The sequence below is a fragment of the Erpetoichthys calabaricus genome, chromosome 3, assembly GCF_900747795.2.
Source record: "Erpetoichthys calabaricus chromosome 3, fErpCal1.3, whole genome shotgun sequence".
In the NCBI taxonomy this organism is placed as follows: Eukaryota; Metazoa; Chordata; class Cladistia; order Polypteriformes; family Polypteridae; genus Erpetoichthys; species Erpetoichthys calabaricus.
In genome coordinates, this window is record NC_041396.2 from 128,847,678 (window position 1) to 128,874,389 (window position 26,712).

At 39.2% G+C, this 26,712-nt stretch overlaps 1 protein-coding gene across 2 annotated transcripts in view; it reads right to left on the minus strand.

Moving 5' to 3' along the window:
- eprs1 (glutamyl-prolyl-tRNA synthetase 1) overlaps positions 1–26,712 on the minus strand; it is a 208,488-nt gene that overhangs the window by 142,383 nt on the left and 39,393 nt on the right. For both annotated transcript variants that reach the window (XM_028797360.2, XM_051925007.1), the window contains exons 9-10: positions 2,524–2,695; positions 792–1,025 (exon numbers count right to left, since the gene is read on the minus strand). In XM_028797360.2, coding sequence (XP_028653193.2) covers positions 792–1,025; positions 2,524–2,695 — 406 coding nt within the window. The remainder of the gene's footprint in view (positions 1–791; positions 1,026–2,523; positions 2,696–26,712) is intronic.

Sequence of the window (26,712 nt, forward strand, 5' to 3'; positions counted from 1 at the left end):
CATTAAATATATGCATATTACCATCCTCGTACAATCTGTATAAAACAATCTGAATAAATGCAACTACATCTAAATCATATCATTATTTTTAACCCGAGTCTGATTGACAACAGCAGTTGAATGCCATTCTGGCTATTTACGTGGCTAGAATTTGAAAGTTTGCTTTGGAGCTTGATACTGCCCTTCCAACCCTAAACAAAATAAATAAAACACTATCTCTCGGGTGGGTGGGTTATGTGAATCTTTGGTCATTCTGGATGTATTATAACTTTAAAACATACAGTACAACCTTGTCTTAAGTATGAGACACATTTCAAACCATTATATATAGTGCCATTCCACATACTATAAAATGCCCTTAGCTGACCTCTCTAAAAGTGAGAGACATGGAATGAGGCAGGGCATGCATCAAGTCATTCTTGCACCACAACTTCCCACAGTGCAGGAAAACAGCAAACTATTAATTTTTTCTTCAGTTTTTGGGGATGTAAGGGAGTTACAGTATGGGCCACCCTCATGCTGTACTGACTGTAATAAAAACATATTTACTACGGAGTCACAAACCTATTAATAGTTGCTACCATGATTTTTTAGGTTCAAATAACAACAAAGAAAATGAATAAAAATGCATTTTTTTGTATTTTGCACAAATTTCCAATTAAGTCATTAATCTCTATTAGCTTAAAAAGACTTCATGAAGGTGGCCATCATAAATCATGGAAAATTGCAAACTATCACACTAGTCTGAAACAGTTGGTCTGCAAACTAAGTAAAATGCATGCATGTCCTACCAGCCATCCACAAGCCCTTGATCCACAAACCAGGTGAGTTTCCTCTTAGACAACACAGTGTTGTTAAGATTGAGCCGGGCATATTCCCAGATGTAGGGCTTGCGAATCCCCAAAGCATCTATCAACCAGTAGAACTGCTCATCACGGTCATGATACTCTGTAGTCCTCAGAGCATGTGTTACACCTTCAATGCTGTCAACAATTGGGCAAGCAAAATCATATGTTGGGTATACTCTACAGGAAAAAAAGAGACAATTTATAGTTTTACTTCCCAGGACTCAATTCAATCAATTTCATAATTCACATTTACTTATTTGTCTGATATCTTTTTCCAAGGAGACTTACAACATTTATGATACAAATGGTTACACTTCTTTTGCTTTTCCAATTGAAGCATGGGCAGGTGAAGTGACTTGCTGATGGTCACACAGTGTCAGTAGTGGGATTTGAACCCATAATCTCAGGGATTGAAGTCTAAAACCTTAACCACTAAACCACACTGCCTGCCAAAGATTATTATTATGAAATGTGTACAGTGTTAATCTATAGAGAACATTTATATGCTAACAACCCTGCAAATATGAACTCACCTGCAACATCACAAACTTACAAGTATTTTTAAAATACAAACAACTAATGAAATGTAAATTAATAGCACTTAGGATGAATTAACTCCTCTCACAGGCCACAGAGGGGCATGGTAAACTCTACACTTCCTGACATCTGATGAAGCTTTTGTTTTGTGTAATATCCAAAACTCAACAGGTCAGTCCAAGGTTTTCTGACAACAACTAAGATGTTTCCTGGATAAATTTTATATTACTTAATTTTGTAAAAATCCTCATTTGCGTAAAATGTATATAATTTATTTGAGCATCCTCTTGTGTTTGTAGCATTACAATTTACGACGAGTATTTAAACTTTAGCAGCATAAAAAAAAGACATAACATATTGTATACTTAAACACTTAGTGAAAATCCCTATGACAAAAAATGCAAAAACCAAATTAGTTTTTAGGCTGGATTTAAATCCAAGCCATGAAGGGATTTCAAAGACACACATTCTTCATAATTCTCAACATTAAAACTAAGCAAACCTGTTACATTAATTTTGCAAACAATTATTACAAATTATACTGTTCATGTTACAAGGGAGTCTGTCATTTGCTCAAAAGTGTGATAGTCATTACCAGTTGTTGTTGATCACATTCTTTTCTATTTATCTTCTCAGTGCACTGTTGTGGAATTTGGTGCTACTGCTACTGTGACAAAAGAAACTGGGAACCTATTGAATCAATCGCTAGACTTGACCCTTATATTTTACTACAGTCATATGTACTGTTTGTACATCAACTTCTGGCATATGGAACCAGAGTGCCCAGTAGTTCAAAAGAAGTTAGTAAAGCCTAGGATAGCTGAACTGTGACTTTGCTCTTTACAAATAACAGTGAACCTCCAGAAGTGTGTTTCTTCAATAAATGGTGTTAACAGCAGCTTCTGGTTTCCTCACCTCCACTGTCAACTTGCAATCTTTTGTTATGTGTAACTTAGTAAATATCTTTGAAGAAGAAAAAAAACAAAACAAAGATACAATATTTTTACAGGTTGTGTGTTGCATATCCTAAATGTTTTTTGACTTGCTTTTGCTAGTCACATTTTTAGATCTCCATAGGTCTTGGTAAAGAATACTAAGCAAGCATAAACTGAAAAGTCTCATAATTAGTGTCATTAACCTGTACTTGCTTCCAGTCCGAGGATGTGGCTGATTCTTGCAGCGATACAGTGTGGGATCTCTCATGCAGCCATTGTTGGAGTTCATATCAATCTTCGCTCTCATACAGCAGCTTTGTCCATACTCACTACTGTTCTTCATCTCCTCCCACATTTTTAGATTCTTTTCCACAGCTATCAGGAAAATATCACAAAGAAGTACAGAAACAAATACAATATTTAATATACACTAGTGAGCAAAATACATTTTTGCAATTTACAAAGTCACTGCTTATCCAAACTGAATGTTATCTTGGCATAAATAGAAGGAACATATTTCATCAGTGAAAACTATCGACTAGTGAGCAAAATACATTTTTGCAATTTACAAAGTCACTGCTTATCCAAACTGAATGTTATCTTGGCATAAATAGAAGGAACATATTTCATCAGTGAAAACTATTGAAAATAACAAAATAAATCATTTAAACAAGATAACTGAAGGTAGTCAGTAAACAAAATTACAGAACAAATACTCAGGCAATGTCTTGAACTACCAGGCAACACTAACCAAATAATCAACATTGGTAGGTATTTTACAAGATGGTGTGCCACTCTAGGATAACTGCAATACAGTGCAATACCAGGTTCTTCAGATGAAAGGGAATGGGATGACTTTCTCAGTCACTGTAAATTCCAATAGCATAGCTTCACAAATATTGATGATATGGTGGTACAAAGAAACAAAATCATTCAGTCCCTCATGTAAATACACAAGAAAACAGTATGATAAGCAGAAACTATCAGGGCTTCAGTTCAACACCACAGCTGGAATAGCTCGCCAATTCATTTCTGAAAAGGGCAAAAATTATTTTAACATACAGTGTCATGACATCTTAGAGAATAAGGACTGAAGGCCAACTCTACAGTGACCAAGCTTTTCATTAGCAAGAAGAGAAAAAAAAAAGCTAGACTAGCCTTTGCTGAGAAGCATTCTGTGTAGACTAAGGTGAGCTGGTCCAAGTCATTTGAGTAATGAAAGCAAGTTTAATGCAGTTGGTTCAGTTGAGAAACATTATATTTGTTGTTGAATCTGTGAAAGACTGAACCCAAAATGTATGAAGAAGTCAGTAAAATTCAGAGGAGGAAGTGTTGTGGTGTTGAGGATTTTCTCGGCAGCAGGAGTTACACCTGTCATACAGCTACATGGCAAGGTGAAGACTAATATGTATATTAAACTTCTTTAGCTGCATGTGGTTCAAATCCTGCGAGCATCAGCCAGCGATTTTTATATATGACAATGCCCCATTCCACTCTGCAAAATCAGTGAAGAAATTCTTAGAAGCAGAGAACACTGGAGTGATTAAATAGATAGCCCAGAGTCTTGAAATGAACCTGATTTAGAATTTCTGGAAGATAATTGAAGACAAAGTTATATATAATACCTTAAATAATACCTACTGTGTTTGCCCGTATGTCAAAGTCACTGAAAGCAAGGGCTTCTACACTTCCTACTAAGTTTAGAAACCTGTGGTCGTCAAAAAGCATTGACAAAATTTAAAATTCACAAGTATGTTCTAATGTACAACTGATCCTGTTAACAACTGAGCTGCAAAGGCTAGGGATAAGGAGCAAAAAAAAAAAACCAAAACCACCCAAAGAAAGGTGAAAATAACCTTATCAGTCTAACATGACATGGATTTGTTACTACAGCATTCAAAGCATGAACTCCACAACAAATATTGATGATGCTAAATCACAGATATGGAGAATTATGTTATAAAACATTTAAATCTAGGCTAATCTCCATGTCAAATTATCTGGTGTGACAATTGTAACCTCTGTGCCACATACATGACACAACCATGACATTAAAAAAAAAGGGGGGGGGGGGTTGGGGGACTGTAATATGTTGCTAAATAATGAGCTGAGCTTTGTTTTTATTTTTTGTTTCTGTTTTTTTTTTTTGTGTGTCCCTGGAATCTCTCCCATAAAAATAAATAAATCACTGTCTTCTCGATGGTGTGAATCTTAGCGGCACCGGACCGCTACAGCATTAATCATTTCTCCTTGCTGCTGATTGACTGTGATGCATCTCCAGCTGAATGTTCTTGTGTTTTCCGTTTTGTTCCTCTTAACCCTTAAACCGTCACAAGCAGCTATAGTTGTTTCCCAGTGCCACTTGCGAGCACGCAGGAGCTCATCAGGCAGTGTCGTACATTCGTTAAGCAGCCAGCTCATGACCACTGCCAGCCCCTTGTGAGCAGGGGGGCTGAATGCAACTCTAGAAGACACGGAATCTCCTCAAAAAATTCCTATTAAAAAACGCAGATAGACTACTTTCACATTGCTCCCTTACTTGCGGCTGAAAAACGCAGATAGACTACTTTCACATTGCTCCCTTACTTGCGGCTGCTCTGTAGCATGATATACTTCTCGCACAACGCTACGCATACTTAAAAGCCTGAACAGCGCCTGTCCTTTTTGGCCGATTGCTTTTTTTTTTGTCTCTCCTCCCCCAGACATCCTCTGCTCCTGTTGCAGGGCCCGCTCCCGTTGTGCTCCCCTATGATGTTTGCCTATTCTTTTAAATCGATAACTAACTGAATACTGAGCTTGTTTTACTTCTAAAAGAGACATGTTTGTTTGAAGTGTTTGAATAAACTTCCTGTCTCTAAAATCTCCTGTGTTTCTGTGCAATTCTGTAACCCAAGCGTGACACCCTGCAGCCTCACTGTCTCTGGGATTGAGCCGCTACACTAGCCTGCGTTTACCTCTATGTGCTTGCATGCTGCCAGTTCAAGCGCAGTTGGCTCGGTGATTTACTTAATTTCATCCATGGCGTCAGTTGCATCTTGTACATACTGTTCCAGTAGTTTTTTTAAATAATTTTTACAGTTCATTAGCAGTGTGTAAAATGATCAGTGTTGCAGTAATTGTGATGCTCTTTGCATGAAAAAAAGTGTTCTATTAAAATTTCACTTTTTCATTGTGAATTGTGACATTTACTTAAAGTGCAGCAAAAACGTATTTGGAGTCCAGGGATGAATTAACCCCCAAGTATGCGGCAGTTTAAGGGTTAAAGCCCCCAGATGCCGCCGAAACTCCCTGCACCTTCTAAGGCTTCTGGCAATGAAAACGCACTTGCATGAATTACAGTACTGTACACATAGCGGTAACATCGGTATTTTACATTCTAGCACTGCGGGAGACATAGCAGTACAGTATACAGGTTTACCTTTACAGTGATCCCTCGCTATATCGCGCTTCGCCTTTCGCGGCTTCACTCCATCGCGGATTTTATATGTAAGCATATTTAAATATATATCGCGGATTTTTCGCTGCTTCGCGGGTTTCTGCGGACAATGGGTCTTTTAATTTCTGGTACATACTTCCTCAGTTGGTTTGCCCAGTTGATTTCATACAAGGGACGCTATTGGCAGATGGCTGAGAAGCTACCCAACTTACTTTCTCTCTCTCTCTCTCTCTCTCTCTTGCGCTGACGTAGGGGGGTGTGAGCAGGGGGGCTGTGTGCAGCTGCTTCCTGAAGGACATGCTGCACGGAGCTTCGCATACTTAAAAGCTCAAAGGGCACGTATTGATTTTTTATCTCTCTCTCTATCTCTCTCTCTCTCTCTCTGCTCCTGACAGAGGGGGTGTGAGCTGCTGCCTTCAACAGCTTTGTACCGGCGGTGCTTCGCATACTTAAAAGCCAAAAAGCCCTATTGGTTTTTTTTATTGACTGCTTGCTTTGCACTCCTTTGAAAAGGAAGATATGTTTGCATTCTTTTAATTGTGAGACAGAACTGTCATCTCTGTCTTGTCATGGAGCACAGTTTAAACTTTTGAAAAAGAGACAAATGTTTGTTTGCAGTGTTTGAATAACGTTCCTGTCTCTCTACAGCCTCCTGTGTTTCTGCGCAAATCTGTGACCCAAGCATGACATTCTAAAAATAACCATATAAACATATGGTTTCTACTTCGCGGATTTTCCTATTTCGCGGGTGGCTCTGTAACGCAACCCCCGCGATGGAGGAGGGATTACTGTACATTCTTTTTTTTTTTTAGGTAATGTATTAAGCTGAGTTTGAAATTAAATTAAAAAAGTGTTTTGGGTGCATATTTAGGGTTTAAACTATAAAAAAATGTGTGGTTTTTCACAATTCGCGGGTGCTCTAGGAATATAACCCCCCAGGGGTGTACTGTATTCTTAAATTCTATATTGTTTACAAAACAATAAAAGTCAATTACTGTGAAGAGCAGCTAACATACAAGTAAAATGGTCAAATGAATACTCCCATTATAATGCATGAAGAACAGCTTTTCTGCATGTACACCATGGAGAAAGCTCCTCATAAATTTGGCCAGTAAGACTGAACGCCTCCTCACTTGGCACTAATGATGGTAGACAAGCTAAATATCACTTTTTTTTTTTTTTTTTTAAAGAGAGGTACTTAAAATGGTTCCAATTAAGGCTCTGCCACTCAAAGGTGTGACCGTCTTCCCGGTCTATCACAGGCTCTTACAGAAAGTATTGTACTTCTTCCATTATGTCTTCAAGTGAATTTTGGCTGTGTTACTCCAGACACGCTATGCTGCAATACTTTTCTATTTTTAATGTGTCTTGCAGATCATTTCCACACGTTTTTAAAACGTTTAATTGTTAATTTGTATTGTCACTTATAAAACTGACATATTTTTCTACTGTACTGCTCTACTTTTTGGTTAACAAGGTTACTAACGATAGATTTTGTATACTTTTTCAGCTCCCTAAAAATATATTTTGCCCAGATTCAGTTCTGTTTCATTCCTGAACCTGGGACCCCTAACTTGCCATTGTTTTATATTAAAACCATTAACCATTCGTTGTACCAAACAAAAGCCGGGATCGTAACTTAATAAACATAATGGGAAAAAACTGCAATTTTTCTGATTTTCCATTTACAACTTTAAAATCATCATTTTTGAAGAGCATTTTCAGTGTCAGAAAAGCATCCTTGGCTAACTCAACCTATGTACAGTGCATCCGGAAAGTATTCACAGCGCATCACTTTTTCCACATTTTGTTATGTTACAGCCTTATTCCAAAATGGATTAAATTCATTTTTTTCCTCAGAATTCTACACACAACACCCCATAATGACAATGTGAAAAAAGTTTACTTGAGGTTTTTGCAGATTTATTAAAAATAAAAAAATTGAGAAAGCACATGTACAGAAGTATTCACAGCCTTTGCTGTGAAGCTCAAAATTGAGCTCAGGTGCATCCTGTTTCCCCTGATCATCCTTGAGATGTTTCTGCAGCTTAATTGGAGTCCACCTGTGGTAAATTCAGTTGATTGGACATGATTTGGAAAGGCACACACCTGTCTATATAAGGTCCCACAGTTGACAGTTCATGTCAGAGCACAAAGCAAGCATGAAGTCAAAGGAATTGTCTGTAGACCTCCGAGACAGGATTGACTCGAGGCACAAATCTGGGGAAGGTTACAGAAACATTTCTGCTGCTTTGAAGGTCCCAATGAGCACAGTGGCCTCCATCATCCGTAAGTGGAAGAAGTTCGAAACCACCAGGACTCTTCCTAGAGCTGGCCGGCCATCTAAACTGAGCAATCGGGGGAGAAGGGCCTTAGTCAGGGAGGTGACCAAGAACCCGATGGTCACTCTGTCAGAGCTCCAGATGTCCTCTGTGGAGAGAGGAGAACCTTCCAGAAGGACAACCATCTCTGCAGCAATCCACCAATCAGGCCTGTATGGTAGAGTGGCCAGACGGAAGCCACTCCTTAGCAAAAGGCACATGGCAGCCCGCCTGGAGTTTGCCAAAAGGCACCTGAAGGACTCTCAGACCATGAGAAAGAAAATTCCCTGGTCTGATGAGACAAAGATTGAACTCTTTGGTGTGAATGCCAGGCGTCACGCTTGGAGGAAACCTGGCACCATTCCTACAGCGAAGCATGGTGGTGGCGGCATCATGCTGTGGGGATGTTTTTCAGCGGCAGGAACTGGGAGACTAGTCAGGATAAAGAGAAAGATGACTGCAGCAATGTACAGAGACATCCTGGATGAAAACCTGCTCCAGAGCACTCTTGACCTCAGACTGGGGCGACAGTTCATCTTTCAGCAGGACAACGACCCTAAGCACACAGCCAAGATATCAAAGGAGTGGCTTCAGGACAACTCTGTGAATGTCCTTGAGTGGCCCAGCCAGAGCCCAGACTTGAATCCAATTGAACATCTCTGGAGAGATCTTAAAATGGCTGTGCACCGACACTTCCCATCCAACCTGATGGAGCTTGAGAGGTGCTGCAAAGAGGAATGGGCAAAAACTGGCCAAGGATAGGTGTGCCAAGCTTGTGGCATCATATTCAAAAAGACTTGAGGCTGTAATTGCTGCCAAAGGTGCATCGACAAAGTATTGAGCAAAGGCTGTGAATACTTATGTACATGGGATTTCTCAGTTTTTTTATTTTTAATAAATTTGCAAAAATCTCAAGTAAACTTTTTTCACGTTGTCATTATGGGGTGTTGTGTGTAGAATTCTGAGGAAAAACATGAATTTAATCCATTTTCGAATAAGGCTGTAACATAACAAAAGGTGGAAAAAGTGATGTGCTGTGAATACTGTACTGCACTGTATATCTTTTGGAGGCTGCCAACAAACAATTCTGAAAACACAGCAGTAATAAAAATTAAGTATTAACATTACACCAATTATATTTTTGCTGAATCTGTAAAGGGGGAAAAGAAACCCATTTATTTTAATCCAGTATGTTGTTGTTCTTCAACTACTTGACACTTGCCACAGAACTTGTGACTCAACATATGCACCCATATCTCTGGACAGTTCATCTACTTACACTTATTGCGATTTGTTTTAAAATGTTGCTGTACATTACTTTTTACTTGATAGTTTAATTTTTAAGATGCTGTTAATGTAAGTGAAATATTTATGAATGCCTAATAATAAAATAATAAAAAAGTACATTTAACTGAAAAAATAAATAATATTGTGGGAATGCTGAACCGTGAAGTATGAATCACAATATGAATAGTGTCATGGGTTAAATGTATTGTATCATCTGTAGTTGGCACCAAGTTGATCTACTTTACAAACGGTTTGCTTATTGGAACGGCATAACTCACTTCTTAGCATATTTATTTTCTTCAAAGAATGGCAAAAAGAGTTTTCAATTCATTACACTGTTGTTTACCCAGTCATATTTCCATTAAGTTGTTTTGTCCTGCAATCTAAAATTTTGCTTGATATGTTAAACTTATGTTTCATAATGTCCATCTTTGAGAGATGCTGATACAAATAATTTTACTTTTAATATTTTATTACTTTATACTAATAATCTTCTATTTTTAATTTAATTTCATGTGTAGGCTCCTGTGTACATTTATGTGAGTAACAGGGATGTCACGATACAAGAATTTTCATATTTGATACCAATACCAGTGAACTTGTTTGATAGTCGATACCTTTTGATACCACAGCAAAAAATGAAATCCCATTCGATGGCTTTTAGTAAGTACGTCTTATTTTTGAAATGAACAATACTGTACATTTTTTCTGTAATACAATAATATGTAAATAACAACAGCTTTAAAATAGTAGTATATCCATCAAGTAGTTACCCAATTACAATTTAAGTAAACTAGAATTGTCATTCATAAATATCAAAATACAGTGCAGGGGTTGAACTTCAATATGTGTCAGAGATGGCAATCCCCCAGCGTACCAACAAATAGGGGGTTCATAATATTGGAGGTGATTTCAGAATACGGTTTATAAATAATGACATCAATCATAAACTACTTGACTTATCTTGCCATATACACATTGTCAGAGAATCAATTTATATTTTTTACTTAACTGAAAAATCCAAACATCATTATATCTGTACCGCTGAATAAGTAAATTCGAGGTTAATTCCTAATACTTCCATTTAAACAAACTTATTTTTGTAACAACATGCTTTAAAAGGCTGGTTTATCAGAGGGCCACTCTGTTAAGTTTGTAAAATTTGCTATTGTAAAATTTACACTCACCAGCCACTTTATTAGGTACACCTGTTCGAGTGCTTGTTAAACACTAGAATCCTTGAAGCCTATGAAAAAAGTTGTAATGTCGGGCCATCTTAAATTTCTTCGCACCTTGTCATCAGCATCTGTGTTTTGTAAATGTGTCAATCAGCAACTGCAGCAGGCAGTCTGCTCACTCATTCCCTACCGAGGCAGCTGAAGGCAAGTCAGATGCTGAAGTCTCTTTATCTGGGAGTTAGGTGTCTGGAATCGTATAGGATTAATAAGATATTATTTGGAATACATACATTTCATGTGTGTTCCATGCCTACAATGATCTGGGTGAATGTAGGATGACAGAAAATGAGAAGCAAGAAATGTTGAACACATAACTAAAACAAACTTTATTCATGTTATAGTAATAACTGACAAAATGCTGACGTTAAGTGTACAGTGATCCCTCGCTATATCGCGCTTCGCCTTTCGCGGCTTCACTCTATCGCGGATTTTATATGTAAGCATATTTAAATATATATCGCAGATTTTTTGCTGGTTCGTGGATTTCTGCGGACAATGGGTCTTTTAATTTCTGGTACATGCTTCCTCAGTTGGTTTGCCCAGTTGATTTCATACAAGGGACGCTATGGGCAGATGGCTGAGAAGCTACCCAACTTACTTTTCTCTCTCTTGCGCTGACTTTCTCTGATCCTGACGTAGGGGGTGTGAGCAGGGGGGCTGTTCGCACACCTAGACGATACGGACGCTCGTCTAAAAATTCTGAAAGATTATCTTCACGTTGCTACCTTCTGTGCAGCTGCTTCCTGAAGCGACATGCTGCACGGTGCTTCGCATACATAAAAGCTCGAAGGGCACGTATTGATTTTTGACTTTGTTTTTCTCTGTCTGTCTGTCTGTCTCTCTCTCTGCTCCTGACGGAGGGGGTGTGAGCTGCTGCCTTCAACAGCTTTGTATCGGCGGTGCTTCGCATACTTAAAAGCCAAACAGCCCTATTGATTTGTTTGCTTTCCTCTGTAGAGAAAAGCCAAGCAAAATGACACCTTTTATTGGCTAACTAAAAAGATTACAATATGCAAGCTTTCGAGGCAACTCAGGCCCCTTCTTCAGGCAAGATCCTCTCTCTTTCTGACAGTCTGTGCTCCTGACGCGCACTCCTTTGAAGAGGAAGATATGTTTGCATTCTTTTAATTGTGAGACAGAACTGTCATCTCTGTCTTGTCATGGAGCACAGTTTAAACTTTTGAAAAAGAGACAAATGTTTGTTTGCAGTGTTTGAATAACGTTCCTGTCTCTCTACAACCTCCTGTATTTCTGCGCAAATCTGTGACCCAAGCATGACAATATAAAAATAACCATATAAACATATGGTTTCCACTTCGCGGATTTTCTTATTTCGCGGGTGGCTCTGGAACACAACCCCCGCGATGGAGGAGGGATTACTGTATAATGCATGAAGACTGAAGTCCAAATATTAAATAAACACGTTCACAAAAGGTATGACAAAACAAATGCACCTTTATTCAAGAATATAACCGAAGAAGAAATTATTCAATTTACATGTTGCTGTCAATATGTAAAAACCAAAGCCCAAATATCAATTGCATCGCTAGTTTAAAGGTAAGAACGGCTGTTTCTAAATCAAAAGGTTGTGGGTTTGATCCCAGGTCTTCTTCACATTTATCGTTTTGAGTAGTGGGCTGCTATTATTATTACTATTACATAATAAAAACATACTACATAATAAAAGCATACATTTGATTTGAGTCTGTAACAGCTGGTGTAATGTTTTGCTACTTGTAAAAGATATTGAAGGGATATAAGCAGGCACACAAACACTGGTGAATCGTATCTGGTATCTTGTTGTTACTATTTTTTTTTTTTTATTCAGTTTTATTCTTGAATAAAAGCACACTTGTTTCGTTATACCTTTGCAAAAGTGTTTATTTTATATTCCAGTAACCACGGGATATAAAATCTGTCTCTGCCTCTCTCATGCACGCACGCACACATCCATGCATGAAAATGCAATTACTTTAAAACAATATGTCATTTGAAATACGAGTTGTCATTTGAACATGTTTCTTTTTCTGATTTTGCCCAATCTGCACATTATGGTGCATGGTACTGAGAATGCAGACAGACACACTTCTTTTTGGGAGCGTACACCGTCAGCATGGCACTGCCAGATCTAAACACTAACGTAGAGAACAGCTAGCGTACTGAAGTTACTTTAGCTACAGGTGGATGTAACACCTATGGTACCAAGCAGAGTTGTATTGCGATACAGCAGTCTATAAGCCAGCAAAAGTGACGTGAAGAAGTTGTCTGTTACGGTTCTGCCTTTGTCCAGAAACATATGACCACAGTATAGGAAAGTCTTTCTCCCGTGGGACGACTCGGATCTTTTCCTAAATAAGGAGTAGCATTGCACATATAATTTCTCTCCAAATGTGCCAAATATGTCTGGATTGGTTGAGGTGTATTGCAGAAAAGGTCAAAGGACCTTGGTTGGAAACAGGTGCTCATTAACAGTAATATGTTGCCCTGTAATTCAAAACACATTTCTCAAAAAAACGTTTCCACATATCCGAGATCGCAGCAAATCTGTCATTTTTCACACGTTCTGCACGGGTGTCTTTGTTGTCAAAGCACAAATGCCGCATGATAGTCTGATAGCAGTCACAGGGCATCGTATTTTGGATTGCTGTCACAATAAATACTTCTGACTAGGCATCAACCACAGTGCCAACTGTGGTCATCCATGCTGTTGTGAAAAGAATTGAGATAAATGCCATCAACTCAGTGAGGGAGAGGCAAGTTTGTTGTACCATGTAAACATGACTAAGAGAATAAAACTAAAGCAAAAAAAAAAAAAAAACTAACTTTTACAAGTAGGAAAAACTTACAACATATGTTCCAGACTCAAATCAAATGTATGATATTATATAATAGTAATAATAGCAGCTCACTACTCAAAACGGAAAATGCAAGGAAAACCCGGGGAAGACCACTCTTGATTTAGAAGCAGCCGTTCTTACCCCTAACCTAGCCATACGACTGATATACTGTATACGGGCTTCAGTTTTTAGATATTGATAGCAACACATAAATTGAATGATTTCTTTTTCTTTGATGTTATACTTGAATAAAGGCACACTTGTTTTGTTATACCTTTTGTGAAAGAATTTATTTGATATTTTGACTTCAGTTATCACACATTATACACTTCACGTCAACATTTTGTCAGTTATTACTATAACATGAAAAACATTTCTGTTGTAGTTATGTGTTCAACATTTCTTGTCTAGCATTTCCCGCCATCCTACATTTACCCAGATTGCTGCAGACATGAAACACACATGAAATGTATGTATTCCAAATAACGATATATTATTTACCCTATATAATTCCAAGCACCTCACACCCAAATAAACAGACTGGAGCTCTGAGAATTTTGTGTCTCACTTCAGTTGCATTGGTGGGTGATGGGATAGTAGGCTGCATGTACTGATTGACACATTTGTAAAACAAAGATGCTGATGAAGAGGTGTGAAGGAATTTAAGGTGGCCAGGCATTAAGACTTTTTTCATAGGCTTCAGGGATTCTAGTGCTAACACAAATATCAAATCAGCCAATCACATGACAGCAACTAAATGCATTTAGGAATGTAGGCATTATCAAGACAATCCGCTGGAGTTCAAACCGAGCATCAGAACAGATGAAAAGCGTGATTTAAGTGACTTTGAATGTGACATGGTTGTTAGTGCCAGATGGACATTCAGGGGCTTGGCACAGTGCCCTGTTGGGGCCACAGACGGCAACAGGAGTCCGACCTTAGGAGCAGATACGTAAGGTTGGTTGAACTGCCAATTCAGTGCCTCCTTGGTTGCCATAGACCGTATACGATTAAGCTAAAGAGACGTCTGTTTTTAAAAGAATGCACCAGGGCTCATGTTTTTATAGAGTTTACTAACCTCGTTTTAAAGGATTGTTTATTTGATTATTTTTATTCCATACAAGCAAGTCAAATTTTACAAAACTAGGTTTAAGTCACGTCGTCCCCCCCACAACAAACATGAGAAAGAGAGCTAGGACAGCGTAGTGAAACTATTTATAGAAAAGATAAGTAAATAAATAGAATAAAAAGGGGAAGAGAATGCACTTCCTCAATATGAATGCTTATTCTAAAATGTTATTAATTAAATCCTGCCAGGTTTTAAAAAAAGTTTTAAACAGATCCTCTACGTGAGTATTTAATTTTTTCCAATTTCAAGGCGTATATAACATCGGTTACCCACTGACTGAAAAGAGGCGAGTTAGGATTCTTCCAGTTGAGCAAGACAAGTCTACGTGCCAATAGTGAAGTAAAGTCAATTACAGTTTGTTTGTCCTTCTCCACTTTAAGCCCATCGAGAGGTACACCAAACACTGCTGTTAGTTTACGAGAGACTGTGGCACCCAGGCTGTCTGAAAGGCATTTCAAGATTTTGGTCCAAAATGATGTTAATTTGGTACAAGCCCAAACATATGACACATGAGGCTGGAGAAGCACTGGAGCACTTCTGCAACTACCATTTGTTTTGTGTGTGTGTTCTTTCCTCAGCTCTCTGGCTTATCCGTCGGGTACGTTATCGGCAGTAGCGGGTTCAAGAGGCTACCCAGAATAACCCAGTACTATGGAGACGACCTCCACCATCACAGTAAATTTGCTTAAAAACTCTAACCACCTCATCAGCAAAGAACACTATGTACAATAAGAACTTTATCAGAATAAACTGAACTAAATAGCACTTAAAGTCCACATACTTAAATTTCTCTTTTGAAAAGGTTTACACTTTTTGATAAATTAAACTGGACTTTAAAATCAGTTCAAACAAAAACAAGTTTTTATATTGGATTTTGAAAGGCTTTTGGCCCACTTGCAGGACATAGTGGTACTGCCCATTTTTCACTGGCATAGATGGCACTCAGGACTACAGTAATCCCTCCTCCATCGCGGGGGTCGCGTTCCAGAGCCACCCGCGAAATAAGAAAATCCGCGAAGTAGAAACCATATGTTTATATGGTTATTTTTATATTGTCATGCTTGGGTCACAGATTTGCACAGAAACACAGGAGGTTGTAGAGAGACAGGAACGTTATTCAAACACTGCAAACAAACATTTGTCTCTTTTTCAAAAGTTTAAACTGTGCTCCATGACAAAACAGAGATGACAGTTCCGTCTCACAATAAAAAGAATGCAAACATATCTTCCTCTTCAAAGGAGTGCGCATCAGGAGCAAATGTCAGAGAGATAGAGAAAAGCAAACAAATCAATAGGGCTGTTTGGCTTTTAAGTATGCGAAGCACCGTGGCACAAAGCTGTTGAAGGCGGCAGCTCACACCCCCTCCGTCAGGAGCAGAGAGAGGGAGAGGGAGACAGAGAACAACAAACAAGCAAAAATCAATACGTGCCCTTCGAGCTTTTAAGTATGCGAAGCACCGTGCAGCATGTCGCTTCAGGAAGCAGCTGCACAGAAGGTAACAACGTGAAGATAATCTTTCAGCATTTTTAGACGAGCGTCCGTATCGTCTAGGTGTGCGAACAGCCCCCCTGCTCAATCCCCCTACGTCAGGATCAGAGAAAGTCAGCGCAAGAGAGAGAGGGAGAAAAGTAAGTTGGGTAGCTTCTCAGCCATCTGCCAATAGCGTCCCTTGTATGAAATCAACTGGGCAAACCAACTGAGGAAGCATGTACCAGAAATTAAAAGACCCATTGTCCGCAGAAATCCGCGAACCAGCAAAAAATCTGCGATATATATTTAAATATGCTTACATATAAAATCTGCGATGGAGTGAAGCCGCGAAAGGCGAAGCGCGATATAGCGAGGGATTACTGTATAGCCCACCATTATTGAAACTTAACACTTGACTTCAGCCAGTAGGGGGTGTTCTTTGTTGGAATGCTATGATGGCTTCCTTGGTATGAAGCAACTACCTATCTGATAAGGCGATTACATTCAAATGACAACTGTGCCGATGTCCTGATCTTGTCCTAAGTTCACCTTTGTCAATAACCCAAAAAGACCATAACTCAACCTTGATAGACAGCACTTTCCACTGATTATCAGTCTAAAAGTGAAGCTGATGTGTACTCAAAAAACTAATGACAAAGTGTTAACTGTTCCTTTAGTACCCAAAATCAGCATTAGCTCTCTTCGATCACTGGAACAATAAAGCTTTTGATTTAATTTATGCTGTACAATTGCAGCCCTATCTATTGCCTAGTGCACTACTTAACAACACTTAGTCGCAGACTGCCACTGGTGAGATTGCAAGTTGGTGTTGTTTATAATGGTAGTCACTTGTGGCGAGCTTTCCAATGATCATGCTCGATTCCCCCCAACTGTTATGATGATCGCACCCAATTCACCAAGGGGATACCCTACTTGCTGGGCTGCAAAGACACTTGCATAGTAAACACTGGTCTAAGTTTATAGCTTGCAAAAGAAGGCAGGAACAACTCTTCTACTCCAAGGTGTAGATCTTGGGTCTGATCACAGCTTGGAGTCAAGTCTCACTAAAAGACAGAAAACTATACATGGAGGAGAGGCCTACATAAAAGCAACATATTCATCCCGAGATGAAGAAACGACTCACCACAAAATCTTATCACATGTATTTTATGCTAGCAAAAATGGACCACTGTGTGAAATCTCAGAGATTATAACTGCAGTATACGGCAGTGACTCAAGACAAATAAAATGGCTTCTGGAAAAATAAACACAACATGTGCTCATTACCTTTCTCGTGTGCCAGTGAATATCTTTCTACACTGAAGAAATCAAGACAAGACACCTCTACCACCTTTGAAAAGCACAGGAAACAAGCAAATACAATAATACTTGTACTTCTGGTCCTCAAATTAATGTTTCATGCAATCTGACAGCTAAGGCAAAGCAAACAAATATTAGCATATGTATGTCTTCACATTTCCAAAGTACTACTAGCTTGTCAAATTCCAACACACAATGACATACTGCAAGACAGCACTGGTGCCTATAAAAAGTTCTTTAATGTATAGTTCAACTGTAATCTTGGCTTATTTTAAATTTTCCTTATTCAGTTCTGTCATGGTACAACACACGCAAGATAACGGAGAAATGAGCCAATTTTGTTTGCATATTAGAAAACATCCACATTCCCTCTTTCTTCTGAACTGAGTTATATACATTGTACTTGGAGGTGACCTCTCACTGGTTGTCATTTCTTGTTTTACAACTTTAAACAAACTTAAACCTATGATTTTTTCAGGGTGTGATACAGTCACAGGAGATGTCAAACTACATAACCTGCAATTATGGGAGCTCACCATAACTGCCCCCAACATGCTATGAATATGTGAATGAAGTCTGCAAAAAAAAAAAAATCGCTGAAAAAATTGTTTAATGTGAAAGTTGCTCCAAGTTTCTATTATGTGTTGGGTATTTATCGTCCTTTGTCTATATACACATGCAATCTTATATCATTCTTTTATTATTGGATACTTTTGCCAATAAAGTTTTTATTATGCAGTGTTCCAACAGTTCAGCAAACTGAGGATACAATTATGTTCCAGGCTCAAGCCAGGCCTTTACCAACTCCCCAACAGCATGTTCCTACCTAAAAAGAAATAAACTGGTAACACTGAAAAGGCTGACACACTTTGGTCTAACAATTTGTCACCTTCAACCATCATTTCTTTTCTTTGAAATTTCTGTGAGCATGAAAGACTTATAAAGTTGCAGAAATTGTAAACACTGACAAAAAACTACTGACAATGATAAAGTAAAACAGTTCATTCTGTAAATGTTGTAACCTACCAATAGGTACAGACAAGTTTCAAACAAAGTGGTTGTCTTGCTAAATCTATAGCTGTCACTGCCGGTACAGAGCATCCTCATTCTCCTCAAAACTACATAGGTGTTCCTTCCATATACCAAAGAACAGGTTACATTGAATCTAAAATGACCTGTATGGGTAAGCGTGGATACAGTTAGGTCCATAAATATTTGGACAGAGACAACTTTTTTGCTAATTTTGGTTCTGTACATTACTACAATGAATTTTAAATGAAACAACTCAGATGCAGTTGAAGTGCAGACTTTCAGCTTTACTTCAGTGGGGTGAACAAAATGATTGCATAAAAATGTAAGACAACTAAAGCATTTTTTTAACAAAATCCCTTCATTTCAGAGGCTCAAAAGTAAACTGGAGAAATCAAATAATTGGAAATAAAATGTTCATTTCTAATACATGGTTGAAAACCCTTTGCTGGCAATGACAGCCTGAAGTCTTGAACTCATGGACATCACCAGATGCTGGGTTTCCTCCTTTTTAATGCTCTGCCAGGCCTTTACTGCAACGGCTTTCAGTTGCTGTTTGTGGGCCTGTCTGTCTGAAGTTTAGTCTTCAACAAGTGAAATGCACGCTCGATTGGGTTAAGATCAGGTGACTGACTTGGCCATTCAAGAATTTTCCACTTCTTTGCTTTAATATACTCCTGGGTTGCTTTGGCTATATGTTTTGGGTCATTGTCCATCTGTATCATGAAACGCCACCCAATCAATTTGACTGCATTTAGCTGGATTTGAGCAGACAGTATGTCTCTGAACACCTCAGAATTCATTCGGCTGCTTCTATCCTGTGTCACATCATCAATAAACACTAGTGTCCCAGTGCCACTGGCAGCCATACACACCCAAGAGCGCCTGTGGATCCTGAGAACAACAAAGTGCTCAAACTATGTTAAACCAACAGTTAATGTTAAATGCCTCCCAGGGCCAAGATTTCTGATATAGAGCCCAATTGGATTGTATCACCGACAATGAATTATCTACCTTATTGCTCCATGTCAGCACTAACAATATTTATTTACAGCAATCTGAGGTATTAAAGGGGAACTTCATCTATCTATGCACCAAAGCTAAAAGAAAATGCCAGAATTTAATTTTATCTAGTCCCTTACCAAGATTACATAAGAGGGGATGTGATCTATAGCAGACTGCATTCCCTTCACTGCTGGCGAGTAACCTGGAGTGCAAATAAAAGTGTAGCCTTTGTGAACAATTGGGATGATTTTTGGGAAAGGCCTGGATTTTTCAAAAGAGATGGTCTTCATACTAACTGGAGGGCATGTATGTATTATTATGTATTATCCACTGTAATTATGTTGTTGGACTTAAGTGCAGCATTTGACACCATCGACCATTCTATTTTACTGCACAGGCTAGAAAATGATGTTGGGCTTACAGGCACCGTGCTCGCTTGGTTTAGTTCTTACTTATCAAATCGATTCCAGTATGTACAGAAATGTGCTGACAGTACTCCATCATTATACACAGAAGTTCAATATGGTGTCCCGCAGGGCTCAGTACTGGGACCTTTACTGTTTTCACTTTACATGCTTCCACTGGGATCTCTCATTAGGAAACATAATGTTAATTTTCACTCGTATGCAGATGACACCCAGTTATACCTTTCATTTAAATCAGATGAAGTTTCTCCAATGCTGTCTTTAATTAGTTGTGTTAGTGAATTAAAGGAGTGGATGAATAAGAACTACTTGTCTTTAAATACAGATAAAACAGAGATGTTAATTGTTGGAGGGAATGATGCTGATCACAACAATATTTTGTCATCATTTAACTCAGTGGGAATCCCAGTCAATTTTACTGAATCAGCCCGCAATCTAGGAGTTATCTTTGACTCTAGCATGTCATTTAAAGCGCATATTACACAGTTGTCCAAAACATGTTTCTTCCATCTTAAAAATATTAGGAAATTAAGGCGCTTTTTAAATAAACAGGATTCTGAGAAACTAATTCATGCATTTATCTCTAGTAGGATTGACTACTGCAATGCGGTGTTCACTGGATGTTCAAACTGTTCTTTATACAGCCTCCAGTTAATCCAAAATGCGGCTGCGAGAATTATTACAAGAACAAGAAAATACGAACACATACCTCCAGTTCTTAAATCCTTACACTGGCTCCCGGTTAAGTTTAGGGCAGATTTCAAAATCCTTCTTTTAACATATAATGCATTAAATGGTCGAGGTCCGGCTTACTTGTCTGAACTTATCATGACTTACAAACCTGAGCGCACATTAAGATCTCAAGATGCCGGTCTGCTTATGATCCCAAGGATTAATAAAATAACAGTGGGAGGTCGAGCTTTTAGTTACAGGGCCCCTAAACTGTGGAATGGTCTGCCTGCTGCTATAAGAGATGCCCCTTCGGTCTCAGCTTTTAAATCCCGGCTGAAGACTCACTACTTCAGTTTAGCATATCCTGACTAGAGCTGCTGATTACTGTACAGACTGCATCTCTGTTGTTAGTCATTAGCACTTAAACATAAGTAACATGACAGTTATAATTGTATACTAACTCTCACTTATTCTGTTTTTCTTCTCGGTACTTAAATGTGGCACTTGGTGCCATGGCCCACCTGCCAAGTTGTTTTGCCTGCCTAAGGAAAAGTCATCCCAGATGGAGGATCGCAGGAATCGTGGGAAAGAGGGGTCCTTTCATCGGATTGGCTGGCCCAGCACTGTTTCAGCCGTGGAATGGCCAAATGGGGGAAGCAGCTTGAAGGATGAGGTCTCTAGGACTCTACACAAATCCAAATCTTATCATGGGATATATCATCTACTGTTAAATTCTGCTCTGTACTTCTAAAATTTATATTTTTTATTTCTTACTATATTGAGGAAATGCTCTGTTCTGTGAACTGCATTGTGTTGTATTGACCTCCTTCTTTTGACACCCACTGCACGCCCAACCTACCTGGAAAGGGGTCTCTCTTTGAACTGCCTTTCCCAAGGTTTCTTCCATTTTTTCCCTACAAGGTTTTTTTGGGAGTTTTTCCTTGTCTTCATAGAGAGTCAAGGCTGGGGGGCTGTCAAGAGGCAGGGCCTGTTAAAGCCTATTGCGGCACTTCCTGTGTGATTTTGGGCTATACAAAAATAAACTGTATTGTATTGTATCCTTAAATATGGCAGAAAAACTGCCTGGCTGACTGATTACAGCACCATCCAGGTTGCAGTCATGTGGATCTTAAATCACAGGCTGTTGTTTACCCCACCTGTTACTTTCCTGAAGCTGTTACCCAAAATACCTGTTGTGGGGCATCCAATAAATTTAGTCATAATGCAGACCTTAAATTACTTGATAACCAAAAAATAAGGTGTATAATTAGACCAAGACATTAAAACAAAACCCTTCATCAGGAACACCTGTAAAAGAAACTTAGTTAAAACAAAAAAAATATCACCTGTTCAGAAAGAAGCATGCAGTTTTAAATGCTGCTTATTGAACATTCACTCTCTTGAAAGTACAGCTGTTTTGGTAAATTATATTAAGTATAAAATCTGATCTGTGTCTTCTCACTGAAACCTGGCTTAGTAAATCTGACACTGTTCCCCTAGCTGAGGCGTCACCAGATGGATACACATTCCTTCATAAATCTAGAGATACTGGTTGAGGAGGCGGCCTTGGAATAATTCATTGTGACAAACTGCACATCGCTTCTAAAACTTTAGGCGACTTCACATCCTTTGAGGCATTCATTTTATACTAGCCAACCCGCGGCGTAGCATATGCCGCATAATTATGTATTGATGGGTGACCACTTCCTGAACGACACAGTTGTCAGTACTTGCAGTCACAGTTGAGAAACACTTTTTGTCAGTACTTGCAGTCACAGTTGAGAAACACTTTTTTAATGTCTTTTAAGCACAGGGGAAACAATGTACATGTGAAACATCCGTAATGTAATAAGCCACCAAGAAAAGTAACATGCTATGCTATGCACAGAAGTGAAAACAAAATCAAGCCGGGTGTATTTTTTAACTGCCTTGTGGGGCTGTAGTAGTGTTGTTGGTTTGCAGTAAGGAGACTCTGGAAGATTGTGTGTTCGCTTCCCGGTTCCTTCCTGTGTGGATAGCGCTTTGAATACTGAGAATCAGTATCGGTATATCAATGTAACGAAGTATTACTATTCCTATGTGTCCAGCACGCTCTCTCTCCCGCGTGCGCGCGTGCCTGTATGTGTGTGTGTGTGTCACACGCTCTCGCTCTCTCTCTTGCTCGCTGCACGCGGTCCTCAAAAATAATATATTGATTGCTGAACACTTCCGGAAAGACACAGTTGTCTAAAAGGAGGGAAAAAAATGAACATTTGCAAAATCCGTAACGCTCCTTTCAGTAAGTATAATGCACACGCTTTTGTCGGCCAATTTTTGCCAGCTGACCGTCGTTGCACGGTCATTCAGCGATTGCCTCTTCTTACCTGGTCCTCCCCCCTCCACCCTCGTTCTCTAAGCTTACACACCCCCTGGTAGTGTGCCTGCTCGCAAGAGAAACTCACGGAGCCCCGGCCACCAACTTTAAGACCATTGGATGAAGCAGGTGAGACGCTAATGAAACAGAGGCACAGGGCTTATTGATTTTTAAAGACTGCTTCCTTCATTGTGTTTTGAGAGGGAAACATACAATTGTCCGTGACTTACAATTGGAGGACAGCCAACGCTAATGAAACAGAGGCACAGGGCGTATTGGTTTTTAAAGACTGCTTACTTCATTGTGTTTTAACCTCAGTTGTAAAGGATTGTTTTAAGGATCCCATTGGATACCCCTCGCAAACCGTTTTACACGCTGCATATGGCGATTCACCTTGCATCCTTGTGCTGTTACTTAGGGAGTCAGATCAGGAGAGAGGGGTGATGTTAGAGCACGTGAGCTCATTCAGTGCAGCAGGAACAACGCACATGTTGATCTTTTTTTTTCTTTCAGTACATGTGCCTTCCCTGTTTATTTATGTATCTCTGCCTGTCTGTCTCTCTATTACGCAGTGCTCTGTCTGTCTGCGTGTTATGGATCTTAAAAATAAGTTATAAGGACAGTTGTTCCTGTTAATTGCAGTCTCAATTGTTAAAAAAATATTTGAAAAGGAGCATCCCACATGAAAATATAGCGATCTCAGTAACTGACAGTGCATACCAATTTATAAATTTTATGTCCGTTTGAGGTTAAAAAGAAAAAAAAGGCAACACTTCATCCCCAGCGGGGAATTGAACTCAGGTCTGGGAGGCAAGGCAAAGCTGCTGTATTCAAAGAAGCAAATCTTAGCGCGCTACGCCACGGAAACTGTTGTATCACCCTTGCAGCTTTTGTGAAAGTGTTTATTTGATCTTTGGAACTTGGGCTTTACATATTCTATAGTTTATGCCTACTACATTGTGTAACATTTATTACTAAAATATGTAAAAGTTTCTGTTTTAACAATGTGTTTACACAGATTATTTTAGAAACGGAACACGCATAAAATGTGTGTGTTCCAAATAAAGATCTATTATTTCCACTGTAAAACTCCACTTCACTCCCAGATAATCAATCAAGGCATGAGCTGGGAAAAGTTCGCTCCCGTTCTAAGTCGGTGGGGGGATGGAATAGCCGGCTGCTGGCAGCTTGTCTTTTATCAGCACATTTAGAGGACAAAGGATGCTGGCGGAGAGGTGTGAACGGATTTAAGAAGCGATTTAAGGTGGGCCGGATCTACGAGTTTTTTCGTAGGCTCTGGTAATTCTAGTGTCAAGGGCAGCGTTTGACATCACTGACCAGTCAATTTTACTGCACAGGCTGGAAAATGACGTTGGGCTTATAGGTACTGTCCTTGGCTGGTTTAATTCTTACATATCAAATCAATTCCAGTACGTTCAGAAATGTGCAGACAGTACTACATCATTATACACATAACTGAGATATGGTGTCCCGTAGCGCTCAGTACTGGGACCTTTACTGTTTTCACTTTACATGCTTCCACTGGGATCTATCATTATTAAATGTAATGTTAATTTTCACTCATATGCAGATGACACCCAGTTTAAGACCAAATGAAGTTTCTCCGATGTTGTCTTGAATTATTTGTGTCAGTGAATTAAAGGAGTGGATAGATGAGAACTACTTGTCTTTAAACATCGATAAAACAGATGTTAATTATTGGAGGGAAGGATGCTGACCACAACAATATTTTGTCATCATTTAACTCAGTTGGAATCACCATTAATTTCACTGAATCAGCCCTCAATCTAGGAGTTATCTTTGACTCTAGCATGTCATTTAAAGCACACATTACAAAATTGTCCAAATCATGTTTCTTTAATCTTAAAAATGTTAGGAATTTAAGGTGTTTTCTAAATAAGCGGATTCTGAGAATTTATGCATTTATTTCTAGTAGGATTGACTACTACAATGTGCTGTTCTCTGGATTTTCAAACTGTTCTTTATACAGCTTCCAGTTTATCCGAAATGCTGCTGCAAGAATTATTACAAGAACAAGAAAATAAAAACACACAAGTCCAGTTCTTAAATCCTTACGTATGGTCCCGGTTAAGTTTTGAGCAGATTTCAAAATCCTCCTTTTAACATATAAAGCCTTAAATGGCCAAGGTCCAGCTTACTTAACTGAACTTTTCATGATTTACAAACCAGAACGCACATGAAGATCACAAGATGCCAGTCTGCTTAGGATTCCAAGGATTAATAAAATAACAGCAGGAGGTTGTGGTTTTAGTTACAGGGCCCCTAAACTGTGGAATGGTCTGCCTGCCACTATAAGAGATGCCCCTTCGTTATCAGTTTTCATATCATGGCTGTAGATAGACAGACAGACAGACAGATAAACACACACACACTTTATTAATCCCAAGGGGAAATTCACATACTCCTGAAGCAGCATACTGATAAAGACAATATTAAATTAAAGAGTGATAACAATGCAGGTATACAGACAGACAGTATCTTTGTATAATGTTAACGTTTACCAAAACCGTGGAATTGAAGAGTCGCATAGTGTGGGGGAGGAACGATCTCCTCAGTCTGTCAGTGGAGCAGGACAGTGACAGCAGTCTGTCACTGAAGCTGCTCCTCTGTCTGGAGAGGATACGGTTTAGTGCAGTGATGCCCAACCTACGGCCCCCAGGCCATATCCAGCCCGTGAAGGTGTTACATATGGCCCGCTCTTTTATTCCTATATTCACATAGTTATTTAGTGATGTATGACTGTACGTTAATATTAGAATAACTTTCAGTCAGAAACGATCCCTGATGGCGCCGGAGGGTCGCTCTTTACTTAACCCTAACTGTTTTCAGAAGCCAGACGAACAAATTTTGTTAATTCTTTCTTATCTGTGGTGCTAATGGGGTCTGGTATGTCTTCCCCCACCCCACACCCCTCCTACCTTCGAATAATGACCAACCACGTTGACTCAACGTCGTTGAGGAATGGAGCAGAAACTCGCTTCGTAACATGTGTGGCGTCCCCCTGCGCCTTACAAGAAATACTACGGGTCATCGTAATTGCGATATTTTCCCATGTCAGACAGTTCGCCTTCGGCATTTGATTTGAGCGGATGGTGCTATCGGTGTAGCCGTGGAAAATGCTGGAAAGGAAGAAACGAAAGGTTGACTCGGAGTGCAGAAATTTTCAGGAGAAGTGGACAAATTTGTATTTTTTTGTACAACAAGATGAGAAACCACTGTGTCTCATCTGCAAGGAGACGGTTGCAGTATTCAAGGAGCATAATATTAAAAGACACTATGAAACTAAACACAAAACAAAGTATGATCAACGTGTTGGTTTGCCGCGTGAAGAGAAGATTGCCAAGTTGTGTGAAGAGGTTGGTGGATTAACAAAACTGTTTAATAATAGAAGAAAAGAAAATGAAGCAGCAGTTCGAGCGAGTTTTCGGGTTGCTCACATATTGAGTAAGGAAGCCAAACCATTTTCCGAAGGTGAATGTGTGAAAAAGTGCATTCTTGCAGTGGTAGAAGACCTGTGCCCGGAGAAAAAGAGTGCAATTGAGACTGTTAGTTTGTCTCGAATGACAATCACAAGACGAGTTGAAGATTTGGGAAGCGATCTTCTGCTGCAACTGAAGACGAAGGTAGGTCAATTTGAAATGTTTTCAATTGCTGCTGATGAATCTACAGATGTGACAGATACTGCTCAATTGTTGGTGTTTATTCGTGGTATAAACACTACTTTTTAAATTACTGAGGAGTTGGCGGCAATGAAAAGTATGAGTGGAACAACTACTGGGGAAGACTTGTTCAGAGAAGTATCACAAGTGATCGACGACCTTTGGCTC